The 15,376-nt window shown below is 37.0% G+C and overlaps 3 protein-coding genes across 3 annotated transcripts; 2 read left to right on the top strand and 1 right to left on the bottom strand.

The window, feature by feature from the left end:
• Positions 1 to 173: 173 nt before the first annotated feature.
• Positions 174 to 2,146, top strand: LOC126724415 (SUMO-activating enzyme subunit 2-like). Its single transcript, XM_050428961.1, has 4 exons — positions 174 to 256; positions 327 to 545; positions 1,007 to 1,108; positions 1,886 to 2,146. The coding sequence occupies exons 1-4, from the start codon at positions 179 to 181 to the stop codon at positions 2,129 to 2,131; spliced, it is 645 nt and encodes a 214-aa protein (XP_050284918.1). The 5' UTR covers positions 174 to 178; the 3' UTR covers positions 2,132 to 2,146.
• Positions 2,147 to 4,183: 2,037 nt separating this feature from the next.
• LOC126721736 (uncharacterized) lies at positions 4,184 to 6,151 on the bottom strand. The gene has a single exon (XM_050424799.1). The coding sequence runs from the start codon at positions 6,149 to 6,151 to the stop codon at positions 4,184 to 4,186; it is 1,968 nt and encodes a 655-aa protein (XP_050280756.1).
• Positions 6,152 to 11,557: 5,406 nt separating this feature from the next.
• On the top strand, positions 11,558 to 15,043 carry LOC126721132 (uncharacterized). The gene is made up of 4 exons (XM_050424156.1): positions 11,558 to 13,320; positions 13,408 to 13,749; positions 13,844 to 14,472; positions 14,559 to 15,043. The coding sequence occupies exons 1-3, from the start codon at positions 11,569 to 11,571 to the stop codon at positions 14,345 to 14,347; spliced, it is 2,598 nt and encodes an 865-aa protein (XP_050280113.1). The 5' UTR covers positions 11,558 to 11,568; the 3' UTR covers positions 14,348 to 14,472; positions 14,559 to 15,043.
• The last annotated feature ends 333 nt before the right edge of the window (positions 15,044 to 15,376 follow it).

The raw sequence follows: 15,376 nt of genomic DNA, 5'->3' as shown, positions 1-15,376 counted from the left end.
TAGTCATTCTTGTTTGATAAACTATTTTCTATCTACAATTTGTGTGGCCGTGGTGATACTGTATTTTCTGATGATTTTTCAAAGTTTTAGTGGTTTTAAGCAGGAGATTTGTTGGTATACATTATCGTTTTCGTAACAATTTTCTCATGCATTTGTTACTTCTAATTTGCAGATTGACATGGACACTATTGAAGTCAACAACCTTAACAGACAATTTCTATTCCGAAAATCACATGTTGGGCAATCCAAGGCCAAAGTTAGTACATTTCCAATATCTTGCACGGGCACCTTCTTTTTTATGATCTTCTCATAGAATTTTCAACCAGGTTGCTCGGGATGCTGTCTTAAAATTTAGACCTCACATAAGCATAACGCCATACCATGCCAATGTCAAGGATCCTGACTTTAATGTGGACTTCTTCAAGCAATTTAATGTTGTTCTGAATGGCCTTGACAACTTAGATGCAAGACGACATGTGAATCGCCTATGCTTGGCTGCTGAAGTTCCTTTGGTTGAAAGTGGGACTACTGGCTTACTTGGGCAGGTGATTTACATTTAGTATCTATATTTATTTGAAAGAAATCATTTATCTTATACTAAAACAGGTCTGTAATATGGACTTTATTCAGTTATGCTTTGTTTGTGCGCATGTGTGTTTGTCATATCCCCTTCCCTTGATCAGTGTATTTTGTGTATCTCTACACACACATACACACACACACAAAGTAGGTTTATTAATTCATAAAATAATTGCAAATCATAACTCTTGTTTGTTTTTCCAAAGATGATTTGACAAGAAAGTAGTTGCACTTTTTGTCCATATATATGGCATTTGTAACTTATCAAAAAAATTATATATGGCATTTGTTATTTTGATAAGGATGGTGCTCTCTATAACAGTTATAGGATAATTATTCTGAACAGTTGATTTTTAGAGTACTAGATTGTGGCTCCTTCATTGATGATGGTATCTTTTTCCTTATTTTTACTAATTTGTGGAAGCAGGTAACTGTACATGTGAAGGGAAGAACGGAGTGCTATGAGTGTCAGCCAAAACCTGCCCCCAAAACTTATCCTGTTTGCACTATTACTAGTACACCATCAAAGGTATTTCAAATGCTTATTGGTTTGTTATTGTTTCGTTTTTAATCAACTGCTTTAGTATGTTTGAGTTGGAAAACATGAGCCTTTAGTTGGCAGTTGTCTGCCATGAATCATTCTTTTTTTTTTTGGATGATTATTTTGTCTGCCATGAATTATTACTTAATACTTTTAACTAGACAATTGTTTTTAATAAAATAGTCGAGGTCTTATGTTGGTTAGGCTTGTAAGTATTTAAATAACAATTTCAATAATGCGAAAATAGAAGATATGTAGTAAGATGATGTTGAGGAAAACAAGCTGCAGTGAAGAGGCATTGAAGGGACCAAGTGCAATATTGTGAGAGGTTGACCTCTAAAAATGAAAAATTACCTTGGAAACCTGGGAGGTGGCAAAAAAAAAAAAAAAAACAAAAAACAAAAAACAAAAAAATAACAAAAAAACAAAAAATGGAAGAAGAAAATAACAAGAAAAATTACACCCATTTACAAAGGACAGAAAAACTTTAACTTGCGGCTCCCTAGTTATTGGGACTGCCATTTTTTTAGATTTCGGTAGATAATTATCTGCAACTGCAACTGTAATTTGTTTTCTGATCGAACAGTTAAAAAATGCAGAATGTCATATGGTTTCTAACAGCTTATAGGAATTACATTTATAATCATGTGTGAATGATCATTTGTCACAAGGGTTAATGATTTAGGCTTCTTGCTTTGATCATTTTCAAGATAAACTCATGCTCTGTAAGTCCTAGGCTATGGCATATTTGTTTCACTTTTGCAGTTTGTTCACTGTATTGTATGGGCAAAGGACTTACTTTTCACAAAGTTATTTGGAGACAAAAATCAGGAAAATGATTTAAATGTGCGTTCTACTGATGCTACGAGCTCATCAGAACATGTAGAAGATGTATTTAAACGTATAAAAGATGAAGACATTGAACAGTATGGAAGGAGAATATATGATCACGTGTTTGGTTATAACATTGAAGAAGCTTTATCCTGTACCCCCAGTTTTACCGTCAGATAGTTCTTGGCGTCATTGTTGTTCATTAGATACGAATGTCAGCCCACTGTGAACGGTGACGTACACTAGATTGATAGCTGGAATATTAATTTTGTGGCACACAGTTGTTAGATATTCTGATTTTTTTTTTTATTCTTGGGGTTTTTACTTTTTTAAGGCTTTGTTACTCTGCATATTTTATCGAGTTGTACATGTATGATATTATAAAAACATTTATCTCCATTAGTTGTTCCAAGTGGAAGTAGTTTTAATTGTTACAATCGAATTGTTTGCTTAAGGATCAATTACTTTAAGGCTGGTCATTGGGGTAAATCCGCTATTAGATCTCTCTCTCTCTCTCTCTCTCTCCCCTTCCAAGTTTTAGTGTTCAACTATAATAGTAGTAGTACTTTTGTGTGTGTGTGTGGGTGTTTGAAGTTTGAAGCGAAATTAAGTTATTGAAAATGCTGTCCATTACAAAAAATACCAATTCACACTATGCTGGCATTGCAATTGCAGCTCTTAGAAAATGCAAATTGAAATATCTGAAGAACTTGTGAAAGGTGGTGCATGAATGACAAATGGTGGTGAATTATGGTTAAAATAGTGGGACCATAATACGATATAACAGTACAGGACAGTACAGTAGGCAAGTATTGGTCTTCCAATAAATGTGTGTGTATCATACTCAAAAGACTTGGCTCTTTCTTTGGTGTTAGTGGTAGCACCTGGTTGTACTGTGTTAAAATACTTTAAATTTCTAACTAGAGACAAATAAATAACAACTCATTGAAGGAGGAAAACAAAAAATATCAAACCTGCAAATTCAGTTCGAATTAAGAACAAAATATATACTATTGTTTCAAATTCATTCAAAATGGATGTTAGTAAAAGGTGATGATATAATCTGGATGTTAGTTTGGTGATGATATAATCAGAAGATCAACTTATGTGTACTTTATTGTTGTCACCAATATCTAATTGAATTATTGAATAAAAATGATATTCTTGGTAGCACCTATCAGAACAATGCATACCTAGTACTTTTCTTCTTCAAATATTTTAAAGAAGATTCCAATTAAGGTTGATGTACCTTTTCTTTGCTTCCAGCACTTCCAACAACATAATAACCCATCAATTTGGCCAATTGCCCAACTAGTTGGCCAACTGCACCAACTACTGATGAGACAAAAACATATTGTCCTTTCTTTGGTGAGCAAAGTTCATAGAAACCAGCATAAGCAGTCATACCAGGCATACTTATGTGCAAAAGTAAATCCAATTAGATGAAGCATTTACTATATCAATGTTTTTTTTTAAAAGAAAATATCTATAGTTACTAATATGCAGAGGAGGAGATGGTGTAGAGGATAGAAAAGAGTGACATGAACAAGATAGATTATGTAGTATAAATGAATAACTACACTGCAAAGTATCAAATTCATCTTTAATCCAGAGTTCCATGAATTGTATATTCCAATCATATAAAAGATTATGAAGTAAAATCCTTTTTATTTTGTTTCTTTAATTTTCTTGAAAATCAAATCCATCTTATAAACTTTTTTCCCAATTGATGAGCAAATTACTTACCAAGAAGTCCAGTATAGTAGGAAAGGGGCACATCAGTGTAGTAAGTAAAGGTTCTTCACCAACACTTCTTTTGAACCCTCTGGCACCTTCAAGCTTAAGCTACTTGTGTTAAAGTACATGTCCGTTTCTTTGGGATTGCCATCTATGTAGTCTCTAGCTAGAATGGAAATAATTAACAACTAATTGAACATTCATAATATCACAATCTAGGAACAGGTACATTGGATATAGAATACTTCGATTACAAGTTCATTCAGTGATAAAAAAAATAAAGGTCAATGTCGATACAACCCAGTAGTAAGTTCAAATACACAATAAAGAGAACCCTAATTTACATCTACAATGCCATTCCAAAATCAAGTATCTACATGCCTGACAAAAATTCAAATATTGTCGTTAGATACCAAAAGCCAAAATATACGTACTAATCTATGCAACTTGGCTAATTGATACAATCATGGCATTTTATATAAAAGCATCACTTACCTAGTTTGGATCATTACTGCTTGTCGAAGCCCCACGAGAAAGTGGACATCTTCTACAGTTATGCCCATGTTGATGACACAGTCCACAACTTTGCTTTTGTTGAATCTCCCTCAAGTCAAAATTTGGCCTCCGGCTTCCTGGTTCTCGTCGGACCCCATCCATCTCATTCCGTATCCTAGACACCACAGGTCGACCTTTGCCCCATAACAGGTTTGGGTTAGGTACCCACTTTGGACCGTTCACATCCCTCCACAATGACTCTGACTTTGGCACCACAAATGCATGTGAGTAGGTGCGAATGACATTGTTCAAACTATAACATGGGTCAATATATGTAGTCGCATCTTGCCCCAAGTGCTGAAGAGCTTTAATTGCATGTGAACAAGGGATCTTTCGATTTTGCCACTTTCCACAACGACATGTTCTGTCCATTAGGTTTACTTCATGACTATGGTGTCTCCCTCCAGAGCTATGGATGTTGTATGCAGTAATTACTTGATATATACCATTCACATAATTAAACGCATTTATATGGTGGCCAAGAGATTTTTGTAGGTTTTGTCCATAGATTTTTAAGGCATATTTACTCCATACCTTGCCCTGTGAGAGATCATGAGTAATTTCTTTGTGTCGATCATGGAAATACGCAACAAGTTTGCAATGAGTGAATTCAACAATTGCAGCAATGGATAGGCCACGGGCACCTTTTAGTACTCCATTGAAGCATTCCGAGACATTGGTTGTCATAGCCCCATAACGGTATCCACCATCATGTAGCTGGGTCCACATGTTTAGATCCTCTTTCATTAGATATGTGTATGGCATGATGGATGAGTCGGGTTCACTTTCCTGCCGCTCGGTTCTCCGTTTCTTCCTAAGGGCCTCAATCTCGGCTTCCTTGATAGGTTGCATGTACAACTCAAACTTAACTTCCTGAGTAGTATACCCCATTTTCAAGGCCAATGACTTTAAAGTGGCATCTTGAAAATGCGTGTTAAAGTTGCTAGTAACATGTCGAAGGCAATATCTGTGAACTACTCGTAGTCGTCCATCATCATCTCTAGGCCAGTTTACAATTGCGTTTTGAATACCCTTATGTCGGTCAGAAATTATGCAAATGTCCTTATCTGCTATCACATCTTCCAGTGAGATCCTGAGACATTCTAAAAACCACCTCCAACTAGGCCCTGACTCTTTGTCCACAATGGCAAAGGCGAGAGGCAAAACCTTGTTGTTGGCATCGGTGGCCATTGCAATCAACAACACCCCTCGATATTTACCATACAAATGAGTCCCATCAATACTGATCACTGGCTTACAATGCCTGAATTCTTCAATGCATGGAGCGAAAGCCCAAAATACATAGCGCAATATTGTATCACCGAACTCGTCCCTGGGTATGGTGTGCCACCAGTACCGGGTGCCAGTTTCTTGATCCAAGTATGCCAATAATAATTTTCTCAACTTTTGGCAAGACTCTTCCCAATCCCCGAATATCTTTGCAATAACTCGTTGTTTCGCATCCCATATCTTATAGTAAGAAAGCTTATGCCCATAATACTTCCCTTTAACGAAATCTCTGAGGTGATAAATTGTTGCCGTGTGTTTTTCTTGCAACAATGGAACAAATTCTGCTACAAGAAAATTACAATCCATCATTCTACCATCAAGGGCCGTGGCAAGGGGTATACAACTATGAGGACCCCTGTAAGATGTGACCATCCATAGTCCATGTTCAGGCTTCTTGACTGCCCCAACGTACCACATGCATGACTCATCGACGCATTTCACAGACAATCTACTTTTGGTCGACCTACTAGTCACAATGTTTCTGTTATGCTTTATAGCGTAAATTGTTAGTGCACGTTTCACCGCCTCTTTATTCGCAAAAATCAACCCTTTCGCAAAAGTCATGTCCGCATTCCAAGAAGAACCAAATGCTTGCCGAGCAACTTCAGGATCAACCATATTTTCCCAAGTATTTTCATAAAATGATGAGGCAGGAGGTTCATAAACGGGGGTCGCATTTGTAACATGCTAAACTCTAACAGTAGTGTCTGCATCATCTTCATCACATTCAGCCATATCATTAACATGAGGAATGGGAGTAATTTCATGGTCATCAACACTCCTGTCAAAGTTGTCTCTCTCAATCCTCTCTTCGTTCTCATCTCTATCGTCAAAATCTTCCCCAATACAGTCTTCGTCTTCATCTTCAACTACTGGAACTGTAGAGGATTCGCCTCGATGTGTACAAAATTGATCTTCATATCTATTTCTAGGTTCGCTCTCAATTGTTGTTGGTGTCTCTTGAAAAGAGGGTGTATAGCCTCCCAATGTGGTGCATCAATCATCTAGGACTGCAAACTGTAGAGATGTAGTTGTTTGTACAATTTCCTCTACGCCGACTTCCGCACGTGGCTGCAAACTGACGTACAACTCAAAATCTGCTACCTTTTCCCATTTTTCCATCTTTCTAAACATGAATTTCACATGTTTGTCCTCTGTTATCGCCATATATCTGTAATTAATGCATTGATTAAGAACTTCATGTGGAGAATAGAAAGTAATATGTATGTCATGCAAAGCAGGGTTCACTTGCAACTCTTCCATAATTTTTACTTTTGAAATGCCATTCAGGGTCTTTAGCTTACATCGTATCATCATATAGTAGCACTGGATACCCAAACCTTGAAACATCAATCCGTCATAAGGGTTGGCATTGCTAAGGGGTCCATCGTAGTATATATTTATATGGATCATTGTCAACCTATAGATCATCAAGTGCAATAGTGTTAGTGACAAATTTATACCACTCAATCAACATCAATCACAAAACTTTGCATATGAAATGCCAACAATACTAATCTCAACCAAATTTGCATACACTCACCTTAGGTCACATACAAAAATAGTCATTACCAATTTCATATTCTTTTAAAATTCCAAATCATTCTAGGGGCATGACTTTCAAAACCCATTCAAATAAGTTCTCATGAACAAAAATATTATATACCAACCTTGAAATCTCTGTTACAAATCTTAAATAAATATATCTTGAAATAATTTATGGTAACAAGACTACAAATATCTTAGGTATCAAACTCATAATCCATTTCATATCCATGATAAAGACCTAAAATTACTAAATATTCCTAACAATTGATCACAATATTTAGCACTAAATGTTCCCATCATATCCATAAGGGCCTCACAATATCCATTATATATATTTTTTCTTAAGTAGATTCATGATCTTATATAAATGTGTCCAAATATTTAGACATTAGTTTGGCGGTAAGTAATCAAGTTCATCATTCAATTGAGCACTAATGTCAAAACTCAAATAAGCTTCACTTGTCATGATTAAATGCAAGCTATCAAAATAAAAGGACTAAACAAAACCAATTTCAAGATATGACTAGTTTTTTGGACATAACATGAGTCATACTATGAACGTGATTACGCATTTTATAATTAATCATAATATTAATTTCAAAAAAAAAGAAAAAAACTAGCAAATAATCACAATATACTAACAAATAAACTAATCACAATATACTAACAAATAAATTAATCACTAACAAATACATTAATCACAATACACTAACAAATAAACTAATCACAATATCTAACAAATAAATTAATCACTATACTAACAAATAAATTAATCACTACAACAAATATACTAACAAATAAACTAATCAAACTCTCAAAAAAAAAAAAAAAAAAACTAATCACAATATACTACCAAATAGATTAATCACAATATTTACACTAACAAAAAAATAAAAAACATAACTTTTCCTAATATGTTCTAAATTATATTTACACTAACAAAAAAAAGAAAAAGAAAACATAACTTTTCCTAATATGTTGTCAATTTTTCTTAAATAAAAAATCTAGCAAATAATCATAGTATACCTGAGATGTTGTGAACTTGTGTGAGATGAGTGTGAGTGAGCTTACTGAGAAAGTGGAGTGAAGAACTGAGAGGTGTATGTGTCTGAGAGTGTAGTGAGACGGACAAAGAGGGAAAATAGGTCCCAGCTGGGACCCACGGCAACACGTGGAGTGCTAGGGACCATTTATAGAAATTGAGTCCAGTAGGCTCGATTTCCAGCTCAGACTACATGTGAACGTCAGAGGAGATGGGACATAGAAATCAAGTTCAATGAACTCGGTTTCTATGTATAGAAACAGACTTCAATAAACTCAGTTTCTATACATAGAAACCAAGTTTATTGAACTCGATTTCTATACATAGAAACCGAGTTCAATGAACTCGGTTTCTATACATGGAAACCGAGTTCATTAAACTCGATTTCTATGTATAGAAACCAAGTTCAATAAACTCGGTTTCCTACTTGTCCAGCTCAGATTTTTGGGTAAATTGAGTCCACTGGACTCGAATTGTTAGATATGAAATAAGTTTAAAACGTTGCCTAACTTATAATATAGTATAGGTTTTATAGTTATTTTTTAAATAAGTCCCCTTCTCTCAGACCTGCAAACGTGGGAGTTTTGTGCTCAGAGTACGACTTGTTCTTTCTTGTATTTTCCTTTAGTGATCTTAGCACTTGCACCAAGGTGTAAGGAATTTAATCTAATTGCAAATGCCTAATCATCTTTTATATTGGTTAAACTAACACGTTCTTCCTTCTTCTCCAACCTCTAAAATTTGGTCCAGCATTTAATTGTATCCCGCAAAGGACACGTTACTATAAATTTTCATTAATAGGACAAAACAATTAATTATTATTATTATTATTTTAGAAAGAAACAATTAAGTTGAAATAATGCATGTATGCAACTTCCTATCAAATTTATTTATTTATTTTCTGTTTCTTTTTGGTTAGAAAGCTATAAGTGTAAGGTCTTCATAACTTCATATAAATATCAATAGAGATATACCTTTACCTTCAAACATGGGTTTTAATTATGACTTATGTCCCTTTCCCCACTTGATAACGATAGCCTGTGTGGACTACAGGTCATAATGAGAAAAATAGACGCAATACCTAAATGAAAAGCAACTTATAATTTGTTGAGCTACGTCGTCGTCGAGATCCAAATCCTCTGCCTTTCAAAGTAAAATGGGAAATGTCCGTTTAATAGTCATCATTCAATGTGGTAAAAATTTACCTATGGTAAACTAATCTAAAATTAATAAGTTGGCAAAATTTACACTCTAAATTTACTCTATTTTGAATTATGGTCTTTAAATGGACACCCTCATGGAGAGGATCCAAATCCTGTGGTCTAGCGGTGAACATGCTCTCAATCAAATTCACTTCAACACCTTTTTTTTTTTCTTAACTCTTTTTCCTAGCACTTGAATTACACATCTCTCATTTTAGGATAAAATACCTTGACACCTCCTAAACTATAAGGTAGTGGTCATTACACCCCCTAAATTAACTTTTATTTTGGATAGTTTACTCTCTAAACTTTATACACGTGCCAAATAAATAATTCTATCACCCTGCCGTTAAATATACTAGAGTGCACAGTTATCAGATCTTAGGTTTTCGAAGAATAAACTTGACCCGACCTAACCAATTTTCTTCTCTCATTCTTAATTAACGTACCATTTAAGGATAAAGAAACGATAAAGAATCCTGAACAAGGAAATACCACTTTCAGTTGTCTCAATAAATAGATTCTAATTAAGAATCAAATAAGATTCTAAAGACAAAAAAAGGTGCGTGGTTAGAGATCGCTCAATAAACGAAATACCTAAAGTAAAGGGTTTCCTTGGGTTATTAGCAAGTTATCCAACTTGAGTTATGAGGATGCGAATACAAATGATTTTATTTTCTTTTTCGGATAAGAATAAGGAATAATAAAAAATACTTAACTCTTATTTAATTGATTTGATTATTTTATGGATCCATTTGACATTACTAATTAAAAATTTCAAATTTGATCCATAGACATAATTTCGAATTTTCTTGAGCTGTATGAGGAGAAAACCTCTTATATGTTTCTAGGGGGGGTATTATTCATCTACATCTATCCCAATGGGTGGTTTATCGAATCGTTGCAATTGATGCTCGATGCTGAAGAGAATGAAGAGCTCTTTGAAAAGTGGGCTTTTATGATCCGCTAAAGAATCAAACCTATTTAAATGTTCCTGCTATTCTATATTTCCTTGAAAGGGGCGCTCAACCTATGGGAACTGTTCATGACATTTCGAAGAAGGCGGGAGTTTTTATGGAACTTTACCTTAATCAACAAATTAAATTCAATTAATGAATAGAACAAAAGAGCCGCCGGGGGGGGGGGGGGGCGATAGTATATAGGCGAAAATCACATTTTGGTCCCTACATTTTGACCCGATTCCCGTTTTCGTCCCTAAGTTTTTTTTTTACCGCTTTTAGTCCCTCTCCAGAAAAGCGGTTCCATTTTAGTCCCTACCGTTACTTCATAAACGGATATGGCTGATGTGGCAAACGGCATTGGTAGTCAATAATAAAATAATCTCTACAGTACCACCGTTAGTTACTCCCGCCCATTCCTAGTCACTTGCCACTCACGTGAGATGAGATCTAACGGCGAACAAAACCCCAAATCAGTCAGATGAGATCTAACGGCGAACTTGCTGAAAATCCCTAATCTCTTACCTTACCTTTCCCGTTGCTCATCACAAGATCACAAGACCGATCAAAGAACCCACAAATCGGCAAGCACAAAAATCCCACAAATCGGCAAGCTTCAGTGTGTTTGTGCGTGCTGAGCAGATTGCGAAGGTCGTATTTCTCTCCAACTCTCTCTCTCTTATGTTATGAATGCCATTTTAAGTGCTGGGTACTCGTTCTGGGTTTGAATCGCAGTTGTTGGGTTTTGAGAATTTGGGAATTTTGAGATGTTGTGTTTTGTTATTGCTCTGGAATTTCAATCTATCTTTGTTTCTCTCTCTCTCGTTGTGTCTCAGTTTCACTCGCTCTCTTCCTCTCTCCCTTTATAGCTTTTGTAGTGGACATAATACTGACCATGATAGTGGAATATTGTTTGGCTGTTGTGTGTTGCTTTTGTTATTTGCGTCTCCCTTTATAGCTTTTGTTTTACTTTTGTTTATCAGGGACCACATTATCAGGGACCACATTACTGACTGTATTTTTGTTGGCAATTGCATTGTTTGTCTGTACTATGTGTCATTGTTTATCAGGGACCACTATATTGACCTTTGATAAACCATGGAATCTTTGTGTTGGTATTTGCACTGATTGTCTGTATTGTGTCTTGCTTTTCAAGAAGTGGCGGGTCCCTGTGATCCCTTTGTCGGTATTATATGCTTTTTTATTTGTTTATTAGCCTAACAAAGTATTATTAATATCTGTTTTCATTTTCATTCTGTTTTCTTCCCGTGACTTGCATGCAGGATGAATGAGCTTTTTACTCTGCATGTCCACCATGGTGGGCATTTCATGTGGAACCCTCAAGCGTATGTGGGAGGGACAATTGATATAGTGGATAACTGTGACCCAGATAGGTGGTCAAAAGTAGAGATTGAGAGTATATGTAGGGATTTTGGCTACTCTGAAGTAGATAAGCTATGGTATAAAATGCCTGGTGTGGACCCAGAGCGGTCAAATTTCCATCAGGTGGTTGATGATGATGCTGCTATGTTCATGACTGACTTGGTGAAGGGATATGGGGAGATTCATGTCTTTGTGGAGCATCCAGTGCATGAACCAGTTGAGTTACCAGTGGAGGATTTTGATCCCTTAGCTGCTGCATTACCTGGTAGTGAAGTAGAAGGTGTAGGTGTAGAGGTTTTTGCTAGTGACAGAGTGCTTCAAAATGATAATGAAGAGTACAGACCTGATTTTTCACAATTTGGAGGCCATGATGATGCTGAATTTGTTAATGAGGAAGTTTGTGCTAGGAGGGCTGGCAAAGCACCAGTTGTTGATGACCAAGTTGAGGAGAGTAGTGAGGGCAGTGATGGTGCATACTTGGGCAATGAGGGTAGTGAGGGCAGTGAGGATGAGAGGAGTGACTTAGAAGAAGAGGCAGAGGCAGAGCCAGAACCAGAAGTGCAACCAATGAATATTGGTGAAGATAGTCCTGATAGTTGGGACAATCAAGCTGAAAATGCTGAGGTTGAAGCAGGACAAATGGGTGGTGGTGTCATGAATTCTGACTATGAGAGTGAGGAGTTGCTTAGCCTTGATGAATCATCATCAGGCAGTGAGGGTGGTGATGATTCAAGTGATGATGACATCCCTGTTGCTGAGGTTGACAATTCTATTAGGAGCAGCAAATATCCAATCTTTAGGCCAGTAGCCAAAGCTGAGAACCTTAGGTTTGAAAAGGATATGTTGTTCATCTCAGCTAAACAATTTAAAGATGCCTTAACTGATTATGCAGTCCATGGTGGGTGGGGTATAAAATTTGTAAAAAATGACTTGGTGAGAGTGAGAGCCCGATGCCAGCCAGGGTGCAATTTTGTTGCCTACCTTGCAAAGGTGCCAAGGGAGAAGAGTTTTAGATTGAAAACACTGAACATGGAACACACATGCAGCAGAAGCTATAGAAATCCAAGGTGCACAGCATCATACATTGGGAAGAAGTTAGTGAAGAGGGTTAGGAGACAGCCTGGCATAAAGCTTAAGGATATTCAGGAGGCTTTGCATGAGAAGTATGTGGTTGACATAAGTGCAGGCAAGGCAAGTAGGGCTAGAGAGAGAGCTCAAGATGCTGTTGATGGGACCCACACTGCACAGTTCAACCAACTATGGGAGTACTGTGATGAGTTGAGAAGGTGCAGTCCTGGGAGCACAATATTGATGAAGGTGCATACTTATGAGGATGGTGATTTGGCAGCTGAGCATGGATTGGCAACCGGGCTGCCATATTTTGAAAGAATCTACATCTGCCTTGAAGGTTGCAAGAAGGGCTTCTTGGCAGGGTGCAGGCCAATCATTGGTCTAGATGCATGCCATCTGAAGACCAAGACAGGTGGTCAGCTGATGTGTGCTGTTGGCAGAGATCCCAATGATGAATACTTCCCATTCGCATATGCAGTAGTAGAGGCTGAAACAAAGGACAGTTGGACCTGGTTTCTTAATTTATTGCTTACTGACATAGGAGATGACAAGCAATGGGTGTTCATATCTGACCAGCAGAAGGTATGATGGTAGCTTTATTGCTTGTTGAATTATTTGTAGTTAATGGTAGCTTCATTGCTTGCTGAATTAAATGATTGTGCTTTGCAGGGGTTGGTGAACACCTTTGTTGACAATTGGCCACAGTACGAGCACAGGATCTGCTGCAGACATTTATACCAAAATTTGAGGAAAAATCATCCTGGTGTCATTATTAGAGACCTTTTTTGGAAAGCAGCCAAGGCTACCTATCGGCAAGCATTTGAGAGGGCAATGAATGAGCTAAAAGAGGTGGATGAAGATGCATTCAAATGGCTGCAATCTCAGTTAACAACTATTTGGGCTAGGCACATGTTCAAAAGTGATGGGCAGAGTGACACGGTCTTGAACAACATGTGTGAAAGCTTCAACAGCACGATAGTTAAGTTCAGGAGCAAACCTATAATCACCATGGTATGCATAATTCTCCCTTTCATGTGCATTATGATCCATAGACCTATGTAATTCATGAATGATTAATTCTCCCTTTCTCTCTATGTGCTTGCAGCTTGAGTGTATTAGGCTATATCTGATAACTAGATTTCAAGCAAACAGAGAAATGATTATGAAGGTGGAATCTGAGTTGTGTCCTAAGATAAGGAAGAGGCTGTACAAGGAGAAGTTGGCATGCAGCAAGTGGATAGCATGTTGGGCTGGTCGTATGAAGTTTGAAGTGAAGAATGGGCTTGAGAGTTTCATTGTGGACTTGGAAGAGAAGAAATGCAGCTGTAGGAGGTGGGACATAGTTGGCATACCATGTTGCCATGCCATTTCTTGCATATTTTTCAACAGAGAAGATGCTGAAAAGTATGTCAATGCTTGCTACAAAAGGACTACCTACATTGATTGCTATGAACCCATTATAGAGCCCATCAATGGCCAGAATATGTGGGGTCCTACTGGACTGCCACCTGTGCAACCCCCTATCAAGAGGAGACCTCCTGGCAGGCCTAAGAAGAAGAGGGCACTGGAGCCTGATGAACCTAGAAGTCACAGAAAAAAAGAGGCCTAGGCATCTCAAAACAATGCAAGTTATGTGGGAAATTAGGACACAACAAGAGGAGCTGCAAGGGAGAAGTAGGAGGGAACTCCTCCTTGCCTGGTAGTGCATCCCAAGCCAGTGGGACCACTAGAAGGGTAAGTATACACTTTGACTTAAATATCCTCATTGTTTTGTTTTTCAGTTGGCAAACTATTAATTGTTATTGTGCTTATGCTTGCAGGCAGCCAAGGATGCTCAGCCAACAGTACACAGGGCACAACCAAGCTCTAATGATGATGTGACCACAAGTGCACCTCCAACCCCCACTGATAACCAGTCCAATCGAAGACCAAAAAAACAGAGGAAGAGAAGTGCAGTCACTACTGAAACCTTGAATGCAACTGGGAATGCAGCAAGATATATGGCAGCAATGAGATCTGCTAAAAGATAGCAAACTGAAGCAGGACCTTTTTTTTGTTGTGCTATATGTTGAAGCACTCTTCATATATTATGTAACTGCTAGAACAATTGGCATATGTTTATGGGCTGACCAAATCCTTTTTTGTATGAATGTGCTTTGTCACATATTTTGTAATTATTGTGGTACACCAAAAACTACCATTGGTGTTAAATATTTTGTAATTATTGTGGTACACCAAAAACTACCATTGGTGTTAAATATTTTGTAATTATTCTCCCATTGTTATGATGATTCAGCTTCCATTATTCAGATTTGCTTTGCTGGTTTTTAGCTTTGGTTTTTAAAATGCTTAAACTCAAATTTGCTGGTTTTTAGCTATTTGCTGGTTTTTAGCTTTGTTGGGCAGTTTGGTGATTATGCAGACTTGGTGAGCATTGGAGTTTAATGTGCTGGGAGTAGCCACTTTAATGTGTAATGATGTATGAATAAATGTGTAATGATGTATGAATAAAGAGCTGTTGGTTTGGTAAGTTATGTAGAAACTATGCAGGTTTGGTAAATTATGCAGGTTTAATACATAAAGAGAATTTTGCAGCCATTCAAAATTGCAGGCTGCTGCTGGTTTCCATTCAAAATTG

Source organism: Quercus robur, chromosome 4 (genome assembly GCF_932294415.1).
Source record: "Quercus robur chromosome 4, dhQueRobu3.1, whole genome shotgun sequence".
In the NCBI taxonomy this organism is placed as follows: domain Eukaryota; kingdom Viridiplantae; phylum Streptophyta; class Magnoliopsida; order Fagales; family Fagaceae; genus Quercus; species Quercus robur.
Note: the sequence above shows the minus strand (reverse complement) of the source record. Positions and strands in the feature narration are given on the sequence as shown.

What these genes read in the sequence shown, in the direction of transcription:
- LOC126724415 (XM_050428961.1), top strand. Translation starts at nt 179, where the DNA reads ATGGACACTATTGAAGTCAACAACCTTAACAGACAATTTCTATTCCGA. An exon ending in TTGGGCAATCCAAGGCCAAA is followed by an intron (nt 257 to 326) that starts GTTAGTACATTT and finishes ATTTTCAACCAG; the next exon opens with GTTGCTCGGGATGCTGTCTT. An exon ending in CTACTGGCTTACTTGGGCAG is followed by an intron (nt 546 to 1,006) that starts GTGATTTACATT and finishes TTGTGGAAGCAG; the next exon opens with GTAACTGTACATGTGAAGGG.
- LOC126721736 (XM_050424799.1), bottom strand. Translation starts at nt 6,151, where the DNA reads ATGGTTGATCCTGAAGTTGCTCGGCAAGCATTTGGTTCTTCTTGGAAT.
- LOC126721132 (XM_050424156.1), top strand. Translation starts at nt 11,569, where the DNA reads ATGAATGAGCTTTTTACTCTGCATGTCCACCATGGTGGGCATTTCATG. An exon ending in TCATATCTGACCAGCAGAAG is followed by an intron (nt 13,321 to 13,407) that starts GTATGATGGTAG and finishes TGTGCTTTGCAG; the next exon opens with GGGTTGGTGAACACCTTTGT. An exon ending in GCAAACCTATAATCACCATG is followed by an intron (nt 13,750 to 13,843) that starts GTATGCATAATT and finishes ATGTGCTTGCAG; the next exon opens with CTTGAGTGTATTAGGCTATA.